This window comes from Nycticebus coucang, chromosome 10, assembly GCF_027406575.1.
Source record: "Nycticebus coucang isolate mNycCou1 chromosome 10, mNycCou1.pri, whole genome shotgun sequence".
Lineage (NCBI taxonomy): Eukaryota > Metazoa > Chordata > Mammalia > Primates > Lorisidae > Nycticebus > Nycticebus coucang.
In genome coordinates, this window is record NC_069789.1 from 113,879,705 (window position 1) to 113,896,079 (window position 16,375).

General features: G+C 49.8%; 1 protein-coding gene across 1 annotated transcript; it reads left to right on the forward strand.

Annotated features, from left to right (window-relative positions):
* The first annotated feature begins 287 nt into the window (after positions 1-287).
* Positions 288-13,019, forward strand: ETFB (electron transfer flavoprotein subunit beta). The gene is made up of 6 exons (XM_053604427.1): positions 288-444; positions 4,456-4,614; positions 5,000-5,158; positions 7,418-7,480; positions 11,397-11,555; positions 12,806-13,019. The coding sequence occupies exons 1-6, from the start codon at positions 388-390 to the stop codon at positions 12,974-12,976; spliced, it is 768 nt and encodes a 255-aa protein (XP_053460402.1). The 5' UTR covers positions 288-387; the 3' UTR covers positions 12,977-13,019.
* Positions 13,020-16,375: the final 3,356 nt, after the last annotated feature.

Here is a 16,375-nt window from a genome sequence, read left to right on the forward strand (position 1 = left end):
TAGAAGGGGGGCGCCCGAATGGAGACAGCAGATACGGAGTTATTGGGAGGAGTTTAGGAGGATGTGGACAATCTTCACTCTGGGAGTACTCGCCTCCCCTGCACGACCTTTCCCCTAGTTCCCCACCACACAGCCGGGTTCGCCCGGCCTTTCCCTCCCCCTGCAGGCCCTGCTAGCTCCTCGGGATCAGCTTCTCATTGGTCCGCCTCCGCTCACCACACCTCCCTTCCCTCCGGTCTTCTGATTGGTCTGTGGCGGAGGCGGGCTCCGCCTCAGTTGACTGGTTGGCTGGGCTGCGCGCAGGAGCAGAGAGAGACAGAGGGCGGGGCGTCGGGACCCAGAGACTGGGGGTTGCCGGCTGTCCAGGCAGGTGGCTGCGGCGGGAAGATGGCGGAGCTGCGCGCGCTGGTTGCTGTCAAAAGGGTCATCGACTACGCCGTGAAGGTGACCGCTTCCCCTTCTCCCACCTCCCTGAGTTCCGAAGTCGTGTGCTTCCAGGATCAGAAGCGCACGCGTGTGGGTTCTGTAAACTCTGATTTTCCTTGTTCTTCCTCAAAAGTCAAAATTACTCCTGGGGGCAAAGATCAAAGACTGTGCTGTTCTGACGTCTGATTCCTCTGGGGTCACAGCTCTGTTCCCATTTCCCTAGTTCTGGACTCACTCTTGATAACTGCAGAGCGAGTTACTTTATTTCTTCCACCGCCGAAGGTAGTGATGGTCCTTCGTTAACACACGGAGAAACTGAGGCACAGAGCGGTCACTTAACTAGGGAAGAGCAGAGCCAATTCTATTCAACCTCCGCTTTTTCACCAGGACTCGTGCTTTGCACACAAGCCGAGCTTTCACCCACTAGGCTGCATTGCCTACCAGTTGATTGTTAAAGTACCTGAAATGTGCTCTAATGGGTCAGACAGGACGCTGTAGTACCCAGAAACTGTCTTTCACCCTCCATAGTTACAGGTTTAGCTGGGAAGGGAAAGAGAAGTGTGTTTGCTGGAAATGAAAGTTCAAGGGGCCAGCTTGACTGAGCTGGAGGAGAGTGGCTCACATTCTCTGTGAAAGAGGTGAGGGGGCAGGGTCTCTTAAGAGCCTGGCTTATCCCCAGAGGAAAACTGGTAGGGACAGAGGTGAATCAGACAAGTGTCTCAGGCCAGTTTCTCTAAATGTTTGGCCTGAACTGAGATGGTGGTGACCGTCAGCCCATGTCTGTCCTTCCCATCAGCCTGGGCTCTGTCTGTGCCCCCAGCATTGCCCAGTATGGGGCCTAGAATGGGTGAAACCGGCACAAAGTTGAAAACATTGGTATTACCCCAGGGGAAAAGGGTACAGGAGATAGACTTGGGGATGAAAATATCAGTGATCGTAACAGCTAACATTTAGTGGGCACCTATTATGTGTCAGGTAGCATTCTAAGTCCTTCACAGAGATCAACCCATTCAGTCCTTTCAATACCTTCTATATTATTAATTCCATTGAATAGATGAAGGAGGTTGTTACCTGCCAGATTGGCCCGCAAGTAAGTGGCAGAGTCAGGACTGAAATTCACCCCCATCCTCAGGCAGCTCCTTACAGGGAGGGCCAGGTCTGCAGACTTTGTGCTTTTCCCAACTCCGCTCAGTGTTTGTTTAACCTAATGATGCCTCTGGCAGCATATGACATGGGTGTTGCCTCCAGCTTCTTGAGGTCCTGAGACATGACTCTCCTGGTTGTCTTCTATCTCTGATTGTTTCTTGGGGTCCCTCCTTTGGACTCCTACTGCACCCTGGGCTTCCTTCTGCCCCAGCCCTGGCCTCCCTGGCCTGGAATGTCTGTGCTCAGATCTGTCTTCCACACTAGGCAGACCCACATTTGGCTCAGCTATGGCCTCAGCAGCACAGAGCCTGGCAGTGAGCACCTCTAATGTGTTCAGTAAGAGAAGGGACAGTGGGAATATGAAGGCACCATTGTATCAGCTCCCATCCATTCCAGAGGGTTGGTGCTGCCTTCCTCTGCCACAGTGCCCCGGAGCTGCCTGTGTTACATCCTGTTTCACTGGTCATGTTTGTCGATGTCCTTTTGCAAATAAATAAACGATCCAGACTTTGCTAGGTGTTTAACCATCCCTGGGCCAGACCCCAGGCACCATCCCACCCATCCTTTCCCTTGCCTTCCTCAGCCATCAGTTTTCTCAGCCCCATCAATTAGCTTTATCATTTCTCCTGGACCTTCAACCCAGCCTCCTCCCTGGCTCCCAGTCTCTACCTAGCCTTGGGGGTCTTCTTGCACCTGGAGCTGACCCTGCTCTCTGCTGCTCACAGCCCTCCCATGGCTCCTTGATACCCCTAGGTTGGTTGGGGACACGTGGCTGGCCTTCACTTTGTGGTCTGGTTCAACTGTCTGTGGTCCTCCTGGGACCCCCCTTCGTACTTTCACAACTCCAAGCTGCTCCTTGTTTTTTCGTAGACCAGGCTGTATCCTGCCCCTGCTGTGCCTTCTGCCTGGGTGCCCTTTCTGCTCCAACCTCCAGTCTGTTTCCTGTCCTTCCCTAGTTCTGCCTAACTCCAACCTGTAGATTGAATCAAAATTTACTGATTCTCTCTGCTATCACCTCCTCCAGGAAGCCGTCCTACCCACAATCTTCAGACTACCTTCATGTGTCCTTGGGAGCTCCTGTACCCCTGGACTTACCTCCCTCCACCCTGGCTACACTGGATTGGGATCCTCTGTTTATCCTGCTGTCCCCACCCTGCTATTCCCTGCTGCCCCACCCCCATCCTCAGGCAGCTCCTTACAGGGAGGGCCAGGTCTGACCCACCCATGTTCCCAGTGTCACTCCCACAGCTCCTTCAAGTCTTTGTTCAAACATCAGCTTCTCTGTGAGGCCTTCCCTGGTCACCTACTTAAGATTGCAGCCCCTAGAGTCCCTGCTCCTATGCTTGCTTTATTTCCCACATTCCCTTATCACTTCATAATCCACAGTGTAATTTACTTATATATTGCTTTAGTATCATGCCCCCCTTCTGGAATTTGAGCACTGAAGATGGGGGAGAGTTTGATGTGTCTACTGCTGCTTCGGACAGTAGGTATACCATGAGAACAATTCCGCCCAGACTCTGAGCCCAGTTGCCTGTGTCCACTTCCTGCTCTGTGACCTTGAGGAAGTTACTTGGCCACTCTGGGCCTTATTTTCCTCCTCTATACGATGGAGATGATGGTAGTACTTACTTTTTTGGATTGTAATGAAGATTAAATAAGCTCTTAGAACAATGACTGGCACACAGTAGGTGTTGGTAGGCACACAGTGAGTATTGTTATTATTGGTAGTCATAGTAATAGAAGTTTATTTAGTCATTTATTTAAAACATAGCTAGGCAGAGCTTGATGGCTCACATCTGTAATTCCAGCACTCTGGCAGGTCGAAGTGGGTGGATTGCTTGAACACAGGAGTTCAAGACCAGTCTAAGCAAGAGTGAGACTCAGTCTCTACTAAAAATAGCAAAACTAGCCAGGCCTGGTGGTGGGTGCCTGTAGTCCCAGCTACTTAACTAATGCTCTGGTCAGAACTTGTGTGTGTATGTTAGGGTGTGTGTTTGTATGTCTGGGTGTATGTGTGTATATAGGGTATTAAAAGGTATTTTTGGCAACCTACCCAGTCTTGGCCCAGGGCACATTTTCCATGAAGCTGATGAAGCTTTATCTTTGAAGGCCCCAGAAGGGCTGGTGCAATTTTGTGTTCATAATCCTAGATTCCTTTACTGGAGAGGACCTTAAGGATGGAGAGTGTCCATCTCTGGGCCTATCCCATACCAGCCACACCTTCTCTCTGTCTGGGAATGCTCCATCTCGGTGCTTCTCCCTACCGGCTCCCCATACCTGCTCTTCCTACTTTCTGTCAGGATACACATGGGGCACACATGTCACCTCTGCAGGGATGAATTCTGTCTGCTCCTTGTTGAAGGATCTCAGAGCACTGGCCATGTGGGATCCCTTAATGACCACTGTCTCCCCCTACCTCTCCCACCTGACCTTGGCTGTCCAGCTTCTCTGTGTGCCAAGGACAGAACCAAGTCCTTGAGTTGTGTCAAGTGTTCAGGAAGAACTGTCAGAAATCACTTTATAAAAACTGACACACATACGCATAAATTCTGAGCAGAGCATTTGTTATGTTTTGAATAAATGACAGTAAGCAAAAATTTGAGAAACACTTTCAGACCCCAGGAGTAGCAACAGAGTAGGGATGATCATGTCAAATGTCCCTGGTGCTCAGGAATGTCTACATGAGACGATGAAAGAGGGAGACCTATCCCTGCCTGTGAGACCATTCAGATCTGTCCCTGGAGCTGTGTGACTGTGGATAAGGTCCTGCCCCTTTCCAGGCCACTGTCCCCATCCAACCTGTGAGAGGCTTAGCACTGAGGCTTCTGCCTTCTTGTCTGCTTCCCCCTGACCCTGCCTGCCTCCACCCCTGCTGGACAGATCAGGGTCAAGCCTGACAGGACAGGTGTGGTCACTGATGGCGTGAAGCACTCCATGAATCCCTTCTGCGAGATTGCTGTGGAGGAGGCTGTGCGACTCAAGGAAAAGAAGCTGGTGAAGGAGGTCATTGCTGTCAGCTGCGGTCCTGCTCAGTGCCAGGTGCTCAGGGTCCCAGGGAGTGGAGTGTGGACCCCTGGGTCTGAGGAGGGGGAAGGTGCTGTGGGCCTGGACCTCTTGGTCTAAGCAGGAGGAGGTTGGGGGCCTAGACTCCTGGATCTGAGGAAGGAGACGGTTGGAGGCCTGGACCCCTGGGTCTGAGGGAAGAAGGACTGGGGGCCCAAACCTTCTGGTCTGAGGGAGGAGGGGACTGGGGGTCTGGACCCTGGGTCTAAGGGAGGAGGGCCTGGGGTCCTGAACTTCTGGTCTGAGGGAAGAGGGTCTGGGGGACCTGGATCCCTGGGTCTCAGGGAGGAGGGGCTGGGGGACTTGGACCCCTGGGTCCCCCCAGTGATGAAGCCAGGTCAAGCCCTTCTGTCCTTGGCAGGAGACCATCCGCACTGCCCTGGCCATGGGTGCAGACCGAGGCATCCATGTGGAGGTTTCAGCTGCAGAGGCAGAACGCTTGGGTCCCCTCCAGGTGGCCCGGGTCCTTGCCAAGCTGGCAGAGAAGGAGAAGGTAGACCTGATGCTGCTGGGCAAGCAGGTGGGTGTGGCTCTCTATCCACACCTCCCTTTCCCCGCCTCATCTCTGCTCAGGAGGGAGGCAGGGGTATGGGTGAGATGTAGGGGTCCCAGGCCGAAGGCATTCAGACAGTCCTGGCTGAACAGCTTGGGACTTTGCCGTTACTCCTGCAAGGTCACTGGATATCGGAAGCATCCACTGAGGTTCTCTTTGTACCAAGGAGGCTGTGGTGATGGTCCTGGGCCGAGGCCACGGAGACAGGGCAGAGAGACATGAAGTGAGGGGAGGGACAGGGCTTGACTATTTTCTTTGCAGTTTTGGCTGGGGCTGGGCTTGAACCCACCACCCCCGTATATGGGGTTGACACCCTACTCCTTGAAACACAGGCACTGCCCAAAAGGGCTTGATTGATGGAGACCAAGCTGGGGGGAGGAGGCAAGGGCAGTGCCTGGTCTGGCTTAGTAACACAGAGGTGGGACATGCAGAAAGAAGATAATTAGGGGATAATTCCACAGCAACATAGAAAGTTTAAAGAGTCCAGGTGATATCACGCGAGTTTAGGAGACAGGCTTGGGCTTGAAACAGAGACTGGAGGCTATTGGAGAGGCTTGGGAGCCACGGGAGGTCTGTGAGCAGGAGAGGAATGGCATCAGTGAGGAATGGGCTGGAAGGAGGGAGATCGGGGCAAAGTGAGGAGCTGTCTGGAACTGCCCCCAGCACTCTGGAGCTTCCCACTGTGGGAAGTATACATGAGGCTCATGTGTTCCTTTTGGAGACCTGGGGATACCTCCTCTCCTCAGGAGTAGCCCCCTTAGCTCATTGAGTATGAGGACAGACCTTGTGGCCTCACTCAGGAAGAGCAGAGCAGGGTCATCAGAAAAGCCACAGGTATACTTCTCAGGAGTGAGAAGAGGCAGGGAATTGAGGCCAGAGGCTGAGAAGGAGGGTCAAGGACTGTGAGGTACAGTGAGTACAGAGTTAGCTAAGCACAGGAGGTTCAGAGGTGGAGCTAGGCTCCAGCAGGGATAGATGGAGTCTAGGGGGCCAGGTCAGCCCTGGAAAGAAAAGGCAGCTAATGGATCCAGGGAGGCCACTGGGTGTCCTGTTCAGGCCTACAAAAGCCAGACAGTAGAAAATGGCGATTACCAATGTCAGGGGAGTCAGAGTAAAAACTAATAAACTGAGGCAAAAGGGCCTAACCGGAGAACAGACCAAAAAGACAGGGCCTGGGTGGGGTTTTGGAGCCCAGGTGCTGGCAGCATGACCTACTGAAGCCCCCTGCATTTGCTGGTGGGTCTTGGACTTTTATGCCCTCCCCGTCCAAGCTGTCAGGGATGTTCCCAGAGTCAAGGCAGAAAATACCAGATGAACGGGACAGGATGCTCTTTGTTCTAAGTAGAAGAGTCACAACTCAGACTGGCCTAAGCCAAAAAGCAAATGTATTAGCTCATGTAAATCAGGTGCTTCAAGCATAGCTTGATCCAGGCTCACACATGAGCTCTAGGCTCAGCTCTCACTCAGCTTCACTTTACATGTCCAGGCTCAGATCCCACCAGCCTACTGACCCTAAAAGAAAGAAAAGAGCCTTTTTCCCCTGAGTGCCAGCGAAGCCCCCAGGGCTAACGAAGCAATTGTTGGGGTCCGGGGACAGAATGTTCTCCTTGACCCAGATCCAGCACCCAACTCCTCATGGTGGCTGGCATAGGGCCTAGCTCATGGGAGGCTTTATATAGGGACAAAGATTTGGCAGTGGGAATGTCAGGTAGCCCTACACATCCCTGGACAGAGTGCCTGCTTACCTCTGGCCCAAGTAGGGATTATTCTAGACCAGTGGTCAGCAAACTATGGCCCATGCCTCCCACTGATATTGTAAATCAAGTTTTATTGGAATACCACTACATGTGTTCATCTAAATGTTGAGGGCTACCTGTGCTTTTTGGCAGAGTTGAGTAGCTGTGACAGAGACCATGTGACCTGCAAAGACTAATATACAGTAGAACCTCAAGTTGACCACCCAAGGGACTGTAACAAACTGAGCAACATATGGAGGTGATGAGCATAAGGAACTTATATTGAGTACCTGTGGGGCATGTCTGATCTATGAAAATCAGGTCAACTTGAGGAGGTGGTCAATGTACGGATGTGATCAGCTATGGAGGTTCTACTGTATTTGTTCTCATTACAGAGCAGGTTTGCCAAACCCTGTTGTAGACAGAGGCCTGAATGGGCCATGAGAATCTCCATTGATCCTCCTACTGTCTTTCCTCTCTCCCCACTCAGGCTATCGATGATGATTGTAACCAGACAGGGCAGATGACAGCTGGATTTCTGGACTGGCCACAGGTGAGGTTGGAGTGGGGAGCATGTTCTGAGGGTGCTCATCACTCATCCTTCAGACTTCATGGCCTTGTACCTTCTGTTTCAACCTCTTGGGACACTGTTGTTTCATACTGCCTGGTGGCTTTGTCATTCTTTTTCTTTTGGTGTCGGCCCACACATCATCTGCTCACACATCATCTCCTCCAAGGGTCCTTCCCTGTCCCCACCATGTGAAATATTCATGCCTTGGCTCGGCCCCTGTAGCTCAGTGAATAGGGTGCCGAAGGTGGTGGGTTTGAGCCCAGCCTGGGCATGCTAAACATCAATAACAACTGCAGCCCCCCACCCTACCCCCCAAAATGGCACTGTGGCGGGTGACTGTGGTCCCAGCTACTTGGGAGGCTGAGGCAAGAGAATTGCTGGAGCCCAAGAGTTTGAGGTTTCTGTGAGCTATGGCGCCATGACCCTCTACCGAGGGCGACATAGTGAGACTCTGTCTCAAAAAAAAAAAAAAAAAGGATGGCGCCTGAGCTCAAGGAGTAGGGTGCCAGCCCCATATACCGGAGGTGATAGGTTCAAACCTGGCCCCAGCCAAAAACTGCAAACAACAACAACAAAAACAAAAAAATAACTCATGTCTGCCACTCAACTCCAATCTCTCTAGTCTCTACCTGTGCCAGTCCAATAGAAATGCAATCCACATTGGTAATTTTAAATTTCTCAAATTTGGGCGGTGTCTGTGGCTCAGTGAGTAGGGCACCAGCCCCATATACCAAGGGTGGTGAGTTCAAACCCAGCCCTGGCCAAACTGCCAGAAAAAAATAGCCGGGCGTTAGGGCAGGTGCCTGTAGTCCCAGCTACTCAGGAGGCTGAGGCAAGAGAATAGCCTAAGCCCAGGAGTCGGAGGTTACTGTGAGCTGTGTGATGCCACGGCACTCTACCAAGGGTGAAAAAGTGAGACTCTGTCTCTATACAAAAAAATAAAATTTCTCAAATTTACTTTAAAAAAGTAAGAAGAAACAGACAAAGTTCTTTAACCCCACTATATCTAAAATAATATGTTAACATGATATGATGTTACATGATATGATAACATGTAATCAACATAAAACATTGAGATACAGATGCTCCACAACTAGCGCTGGGATTATGTCTGATATGCCCCCTGTAAGTTGAAAATATCCTAAGTTGACAGTGCATTTAAGACTCCTAATTTATCGAGCACCAGAACTTAGCATAGACTACTTAAAATGTGCTCAGAACACTTACATTAGCCTACAGCTGGGCAAAGTCATCTACCACAAAGCCTATTTTATAATAAAGTGTTGAATATCTCTTGGAATTTATTGAATATTGTATTGTAAGTGAAAAACAGAATGGTTATATGAGTACTTGCTATGGTTTCTACTGAATATGTATTGTTTTGGCACCATGATAAGTTCCAAAAATCTTAAATCATTCTAGGTTGGGGACCATTTGTATTTTATGTTCTTTTCCTTGTTATACTGAGTCTTAAAAATCCAGTGTGTATTTGATCTTTACTGCTCATCTTAATTCACATGCTAAATTTTTATCAGGAATACTTAATTTAGATTCCTAAAGCTCACAGTTGAATAAATGTAGATTCACATAGCCACATGGTTCCAAACAGACTTGAAAGTTTTCTAATAAATGCATCAAATATTGCAGTTTTTCTTTTCTTTTTCTTTTTTTGAGACAGAGCCTCAAGCTGTTGCCCTGGGTAGAGTGCTGTGGCATCACAGCTCACAGCAACCTCCAACTCCTGGGCTTAAGTGATTCTCTTGCCTCAGCCTCCCAAATAGCTGGGACTACAGGCGCCCACCACAACGCCCAGCTATTTTTTGGTTATAGTTGTCATTGTTATTTGGCAGGCCCAGGTTGGATTTGAACCCGCCAGCTCTGGTGTATGTGGCTGGTGCCTTAGCCACTTAAGCTACAGGTGCCAAGCCATCATAGTTTTTCTTAACAGCATTATTGAAATATTAAGTTACATACAATAAACTGGTTATATCCAAAGTTTATAATTTGGTAAGTTTTTTTTTTTTTTTTGAGAGACAGTCTGACTATGTTGCCATCAGTAGAGTGCCATGGCGTCACAGCTCACAACCTCGAACTCTTGGGTTTAAGCTATTCTCTTGCCGCAGCCTCCCAAGTAGCTAGGACTATAAGCGTCCGCCACAATGCTTGATTATTTTTTTTTGTTGTAGTTGTCATTGTTGTTTAGCAGGCCCTGGGCCAGGTTTGAACCCACCAGCCTAAGTGTATGTGGCCAGTGCACTAACGACTAAGCTATGGGCGTCGCCCTATAATTTGGTAAGTTTTTGTGAACAGGTATACCGGTGAAGTGATCCCCATAACCATGGTAACATATTGTGAATATTGGTATTTAAATTTAAATAAAACTTAAAATTCTGTTCCTCAGCTGCACTGGCCATATTTCAAGTACTCAGTAACCATTTGAGGCTAGTGGCTACCAGCTTGAACAGCATATTCTAATCATGATCCTATTTTATCTTCTTCAAAGCATTTATCACTGACCAACTTCCCAAAAGATGTCCCCATCTATCTTTCATATCATTATGTCTTTTTTTTTTTTTTTTTGTATTCCTTCTTAACTGAAACGATCTCATTTGTCTGCATGTTTTCTTGGTTACTGGTTGTCTTCTCTGGCAGATTATATGCCTCCCTGGTCATGTTTATGGTGTATTCACAGAACTGGCCACTTGGTGGAGGCTGTGAGACATGAAAGAGACATGGAAGATTTGCCCACTAGGGCGGTGCCTGTGGCTCAGTAAAAGTAGGTGCAGGCCTCATATACTGAGAGGGTGGTGGGTTCAAACCCGGCCTCTGCCAAACTGCAACAAAAAATAGCCAGGCATTGTAGTGGGTGCCTGTAGTCCCAGCTACTTGGGAGGCTAAGGCAAGAGAATCGCCTAAGCCCAGGAACTGGAGGTTGCTGTGAGCTGTGACGCCACGGCACTCTACTGAGGGCGACAAATTGAGATTTTGTCTCTAAGAAAAAGAAGATTTGTCCAATAAATATGTGAATGGAGAGAGTTGGTTGCTTAGATAAAGGGGATTATAGGTCATGTCAGTTCCGTGGGCAAAGGTTCTTCACTCCAGAGGGCAGTTTCAAGACTGACATGGGCACACGAAGTTTCATTGTCAGCCCAGTGGGGAAACTCATGGGGAGTTTTTGAAAAGGCAGATTGCCAGTTTTTGGATGTACCAGCTGTGGGTGACAGTGGCTGTGTTACTGATCCTTTCTCTGGCTCAGTTTTCCTCATTTGTAAAGTGGGAATGGTATCTTTTACCCCATAGAGTTCCTATAAGGATTTAAAACATACAAATTGGTTAGAACAGGCCCAACACTCAACACATATTTGCTGTCTTTAAAGTAGGGAGACCTAATTGGCAGAGTAAGGCCCTTAGTATATATTTTGGCTCCCAGGGAGAGTGATAACGCTCTCATGCAGAGTTTGGAGATTTCTTTCTGTGGCTTCCAACCTTTTTTTTTTTTGAGACAGTCTCAAGCTGTCACCCTGGGTAGAGTGCTGTGTCGTCACAGCTCACAGCAACCTCCAACTCTTGGGTGTAAGCGATTCTCTTGCCTCAGCCTCCCAAGTAGCTGGGACTACAGGTGCCCGCCACAATGCCTGGCTATTTTTTTTTTTGGTTGCAGTTGTCATTGTTGTTTAGCCTGGGCCAGGTTCAAACCTGCCACCCTTTGTGTATGTGGCTGGTGCCCTTCTGACTAAGCTACAGGCTCCACCCCAATTTTGAATCTTGAAGGCTTCTCTTGTGTTCACTGTCCCGTGCACTCACTTATCTGCATCTATTCAGTGATAACATCCAGGGCACTGCTCTGGGCCCAGCCTGAATTAACTTTACCACTTTCCACTATGCTGCCTCTCCGCAGGGTACATTTGCCTCCCAGGTGACGCTGGAGGGGGACAAAGTGAAAGTGGAGCGGGAGGTTGATGGGGGCCTGGAGACTGTGCGCCTGAAGCTGCCTGCTGTGGTGACTGCTGATCTGAGGCTCAATGAGCCCCGCTATGCTACATTGCCCAACATAATGGTGAGCCCCTGGCAGACAGGTCATGGTGAGCCCCTGGTGAGCACCGTTGTGGACTCTCTGCCTCCCTCCTGGTAGGGTAGGAGGAGGACAGAATCTAAGGGTTGTCTCATGCAAAGGAAGGGTTCACCTGGTTATTTTGGCTAGCAGGGAAGGTTCACTGGGTCATCTCTGCCAATAGTGAGAGTTCAGGGGGGTTATTTAGCTAACAGGGAGGGCTTGCTTTTTGTCTCAGCCAATAGAATGGCTTCTCTGGGTAACAGAAAGGGTTCCCCTTGTCATTCTGGCCAATGGGAAAAGTTCATTGGTAAACCTTGGACAAATAGGATTCATTTGGTCATCTTGATTCATTAGGGAGGATTCCTTTGGTAATCTTTGCCAATAAATAGAAAGTTATTGTGGGGCGGTGCCTGTGGCTCAGTCAGTAAGGCGCCGATCCCATATACCAAGAGTGGCGGGTTCAAACCCGGCCCCTGCTGAACTGCAACCAAAAAATAGCTGGGCGTTGTGGCTGGTGCCTGTAGTCCCAGCTATTCGGGAGGCTGAGGCAGGAGAATCGCTTAAGCCCAGGAGTTGGAGGTTGCTGTGAGCTGTGTGATGCCATAGCACTCTACCGAGGGCCATAAAGTGAGACTCCATCTCTACAAAAAAAAAAGAAAGTTATTGTGTAGACCATCTTGGCTAATAGGAAGAGTTCATTGATTATCATGGCCAGTAGGATTGGTTCATTGGGTCAATATGGAGAGTTCAGTGTGTCGTCTCAGCCAATAGGAACAGTTTAGTGAGTCTTTTTAGCCAGTTGGGAAGGTTCAGTGTGTTATCCCAGCCTATAGGAAGGGTTCCGTGAGTCTTCTCAGCCCCTAGGGAGGGTTCAGCGGGTTATCTCAGCCAATAGGAAGAGGGTTCAATAGGTCATCTCAACCAATAGGGGTCATTGGGTCTTCTCAGCCAAAAGTCCATTGAGTCATTATTGCCAAAAGGGTAGGTTTGCCAGTCCATTGCTGCATGGCTAACTAAAGGAGGACTGCTGCAATGGTTGGGTCTCCCAGAGCACCTTAGCCAGAGGAATTGTTGGCACCAAGTGTGGGCCTAGGAGAGGTCGTGTGTGTCCTGGCCTCTGGGCTTGTCCAGAAGGACTCAGCCTGTGGAAGTGGCTCTACAGCCTTGGGACCCACTAGAAGGAGGCTGTGGGTGGGGATGGAGGGGAGGGGGAGGGGTTTCTGCAGCTCTGAATGGTGGCTTTCCATGTGCAGAAAGCCAAGAAGAAGAAGATTGAGGTGATCAAGCCTGGGGATCTCGGAGTGGACCTGACTTCCAAGCTCTCTGTGGTCAGTGTGGAGGACCCACCCCAACGCACAGCTGGTGTCAAGGTGGAGACCACTGAAGACCTGGTGGCCAAGCTGAGGGAGATTGGACGGATCTGAGCCCCTCCCTGAAACTTGGCAATAAAACTGACTCTCAACATCTGTCTCTATTAACTCATTCCCTGAAGACCCATTCTTTGATTCACTCAACAAACATTTACTTAAGTCTCATGTGTGCCAGGCCCTGTGCTGGGTGATGCTGGGGACCCAGGTGAGTCACTTCCAGTCCCTGCCCTTGAGAAGCTTCTGTGCTGAAGTAGGGGATGGACGTGGGCAAAGACAGCTGCTGTGCAAAGGTGACCTGTGCTAGATATGGAGGCACCTTGGGGACCCAGATGGGACACCTGGCTTGACCTAAGGGTCCAGAGATTTGCCAGCAAGATGACATCAAGCTGAGTGTTGAAAGACAAGTATCAGTGAGAAGGGCTTTTATCCACAAAGTGTTCTCCTAGGTGCCAGGCTTCTCCAGAGACTTAAGACACAGAGGGAATGATGAGGCTAGGGACTCCAGTCTGGATGTAAAGACAGAAGAACAGCAAACAATCGAAACCTAGTGTGGGGATGAAGAGCCCAGGCGCAGCATCAGATTTATTCATTTTATATCCTCACTCCCACCTTTACCAGCTCCGAGATCTTGGGTGTCTTACTTCCTGTCTCTGAGCTTCCAGTCTCCTCATCTGGCAAATCAAAATGGTAAAGCACAGCATGGTGGATAAAGGCATGGATTCTAGATCCCAAGGTCCTGAGTTCAAACCATAGCTGGACCAATTCCTGGCTTTGGGAAGATCTTAGGCAGGTAACCCTACCCTGAGCCTAGGTTTCCTCTTCTGTCAGGCAGAATTAGTAATAATACTGTATTCTGCTTGTCTGTTCTGGTGTAAACAAATTACCCCAAAACTTGGTAGTTTATTTTTATTTATTTATTTATGTATTTTTGAGGCAGAGCCTTAAGCTGTCACCCTGGGTAGACTGCTGTGGCATCACAGCTCACAGCAACCTCCAACTCCTGGGCTTAAGCTCTTGCCTCAGCCTCCCAAGTAGCTGGGAGTACATGCACCCACCACAACGCCCGACTATTTTTTGGTTGTAGTTGTCATTGTTTTGGCAGGCCTGGGCTGGATTTGAACCCTCCAGCTCTGTTGTATGTGTCTGGCGCCTTAGCTGCTTGAGCTACAGGTGCTGAGCCAACTTGGTAGTTTAAAACAGCAATCATTTAGGGCAGTGCCTGTGGCTCAGTGGATAGGGTGCCGCGCCATATACCGAGGGTGGCGGGTTTAAACCTGGCCCTGGCCAAACTGCAACATAATATCTGGGCGTTGTGGGCGCCTGTAGTCCCAGCTACTTGCGAGGCTGAGGCAAGAGAATCGCCTAAACCCAGGAGTTGGAGGTTGCTGTGAGCTGTGATGCAATAGCACTCTACTGAGGGTGATAAAGTGAGACTGTCTCTAAAAAACAACAACAATCATTTATTTTGCTCATAAATCTGAAATTTGGGCAGGGCTGGGCAGGGACAGCTTGTCTCTCTATGTAGCATCAGTTAAGGTGGCTCCAAGAGGGCTCACTCATGACTGGCAAGCTGGCTGTTGACCTGGGGCCATGATTCCTTTCCACATGGCTGCTTGAGTTTCCTAACAGTATGGTGGCTGGGCTCCACAGTATAGGAAGTGGAACATGCTAGCCTAGATGCGGAAACTGGCATATACACTGAAGTACATTTCCACAGTTCTCTCTCATTCCAGTAGTCAGATCCAATGGGGAGGGGGTATACACCCTATTTTTTTTTTATTTCTATTTCTTTGCTATTTCCTATCTTTTTGTTTTGAGAGTCTCACTGTATCACCCTGGGTAGAGTGCGGTGGCATCATAGCTCACAGCAACCTCAAACTCTTGGGCTCAAGAGATCTATCCTCTTGCTTCAGCCTCAGAAGTAGCTGGGACTACAGGTACCCAACACAATGCCTAGCTAGTTTTTCATTTTTAGTGGAGATGAGGTCTTGCTCTTCCTCAGGCTGGTCTGGAGCCCTGAACTCAAGTGATCCACCCACCTCACCCTCCCGGAGTGCTAGAATTACAGCTATGAAACACCATGCCCTGCTTAGCCCCCATTTCTTAATGGGAGGGAGGGTAGAATTTGCAGCCATCTTTAAGTTTCACAAACTACCCCACAGAATTTTGAAAGATTAATTATGTAGCACCCCCAGAACCACATCTGATATATGGAAAATATTCAATATTTACTATTGCCATTATTATTACCAGTGTGGTCCTAAGCCCAGCATTGGGACTATCAGGAGTGAGCAGTCTGACCATCAAGGGCCTAAGTCCAGCTTCTCCCTTTAGCTGTGCAACTCCCTGCAGGCCCCTTGCCCTCTCTGAGCCATAGTCCCCTGGTCCATAAAGTGAGGATAATGACACACAGCTTAAAGGGCTTTTAGCATGATAATACATGGAGTTCCTGGCTCAACAGGAGTAGTAATTATTATGGTTCTTAATAAGGTGGGACCTGAAGGACAAGTTGTGGTTTAGCCTGGTTGGAGGGGGTGGAGAGTGAATGAGAGCATTCCAGGTAGAGGGAGGTGAGATGAGGCCGGCAGGATAAGAATGGCCAGACATTTATAAAAGAAGCGCTGGGGTGGGGAAAGTGGGTGGGTTCCCTCTGGCTGTCTCCAGAGGGTGCTGCGGGGCCAGGGAGGGCTGGAACATCTCTGATTGTAGAAAAACCTTCAAGGGGACTGAAGGAGGCTGGAGGGAGGAGGGCAAGGAGGCAGGGAGAGAGGACAGACCTGGGCAGTGGGAACCAAGAAGAGGGGGTGGGTAGAGAGGTACAGGATTCAGATTGACAGCAGTGAGGGGAGAGAGGAGGTGGGAAGGCACCCCAGCATCTGCATTCCAGCCATCCTGGAAGTGAGAACCCAGGAGGGGGGCAGGCTTAGAGGAAAGATTCTGAGTTAAGTGAGACACAGGATGTTTGAGGGCCTGGGGGATGAAGAAATACAGTTCTGGATCCTAGGAGAGATGGTTGGGCAGAAGATCACAACTAGAGACTTGGTTCTGAGGGCAACAGGGAGCCATGGGTGGGTTTGGAGCAGAGGAGGAGCAGGGTCAGATGCTGGTACCTGAGGCTGCAGGCAAGACAGAAACGACAAGGGTGAGGAAGATGGGGAGGACAAAGAAGAGTGAGCTGGCCATCAGCAGTGGGGGCCTCCTCCAATGCCTGCCACCCCCCTTTCCTCTGTAGCCTCCCAAAATTTCAGAAATTTCTTGCCTCATCCTCCAGGAAGTCTTCCAGGCTTCACCCCCAAGTTTGCTGCCACGTTTTAGCAGGGAACCAGTTCTTCCCCTGGGGGCAGGAAGTACAGGGATCAGGGTAGGCCCCCCATCAGGGCCAGCTGATGAAGACAGTGGGGTAGGGCGGGGTGGGTGACTTAGATAGGGTGGGGGATCCTGGCACCTCCCGCT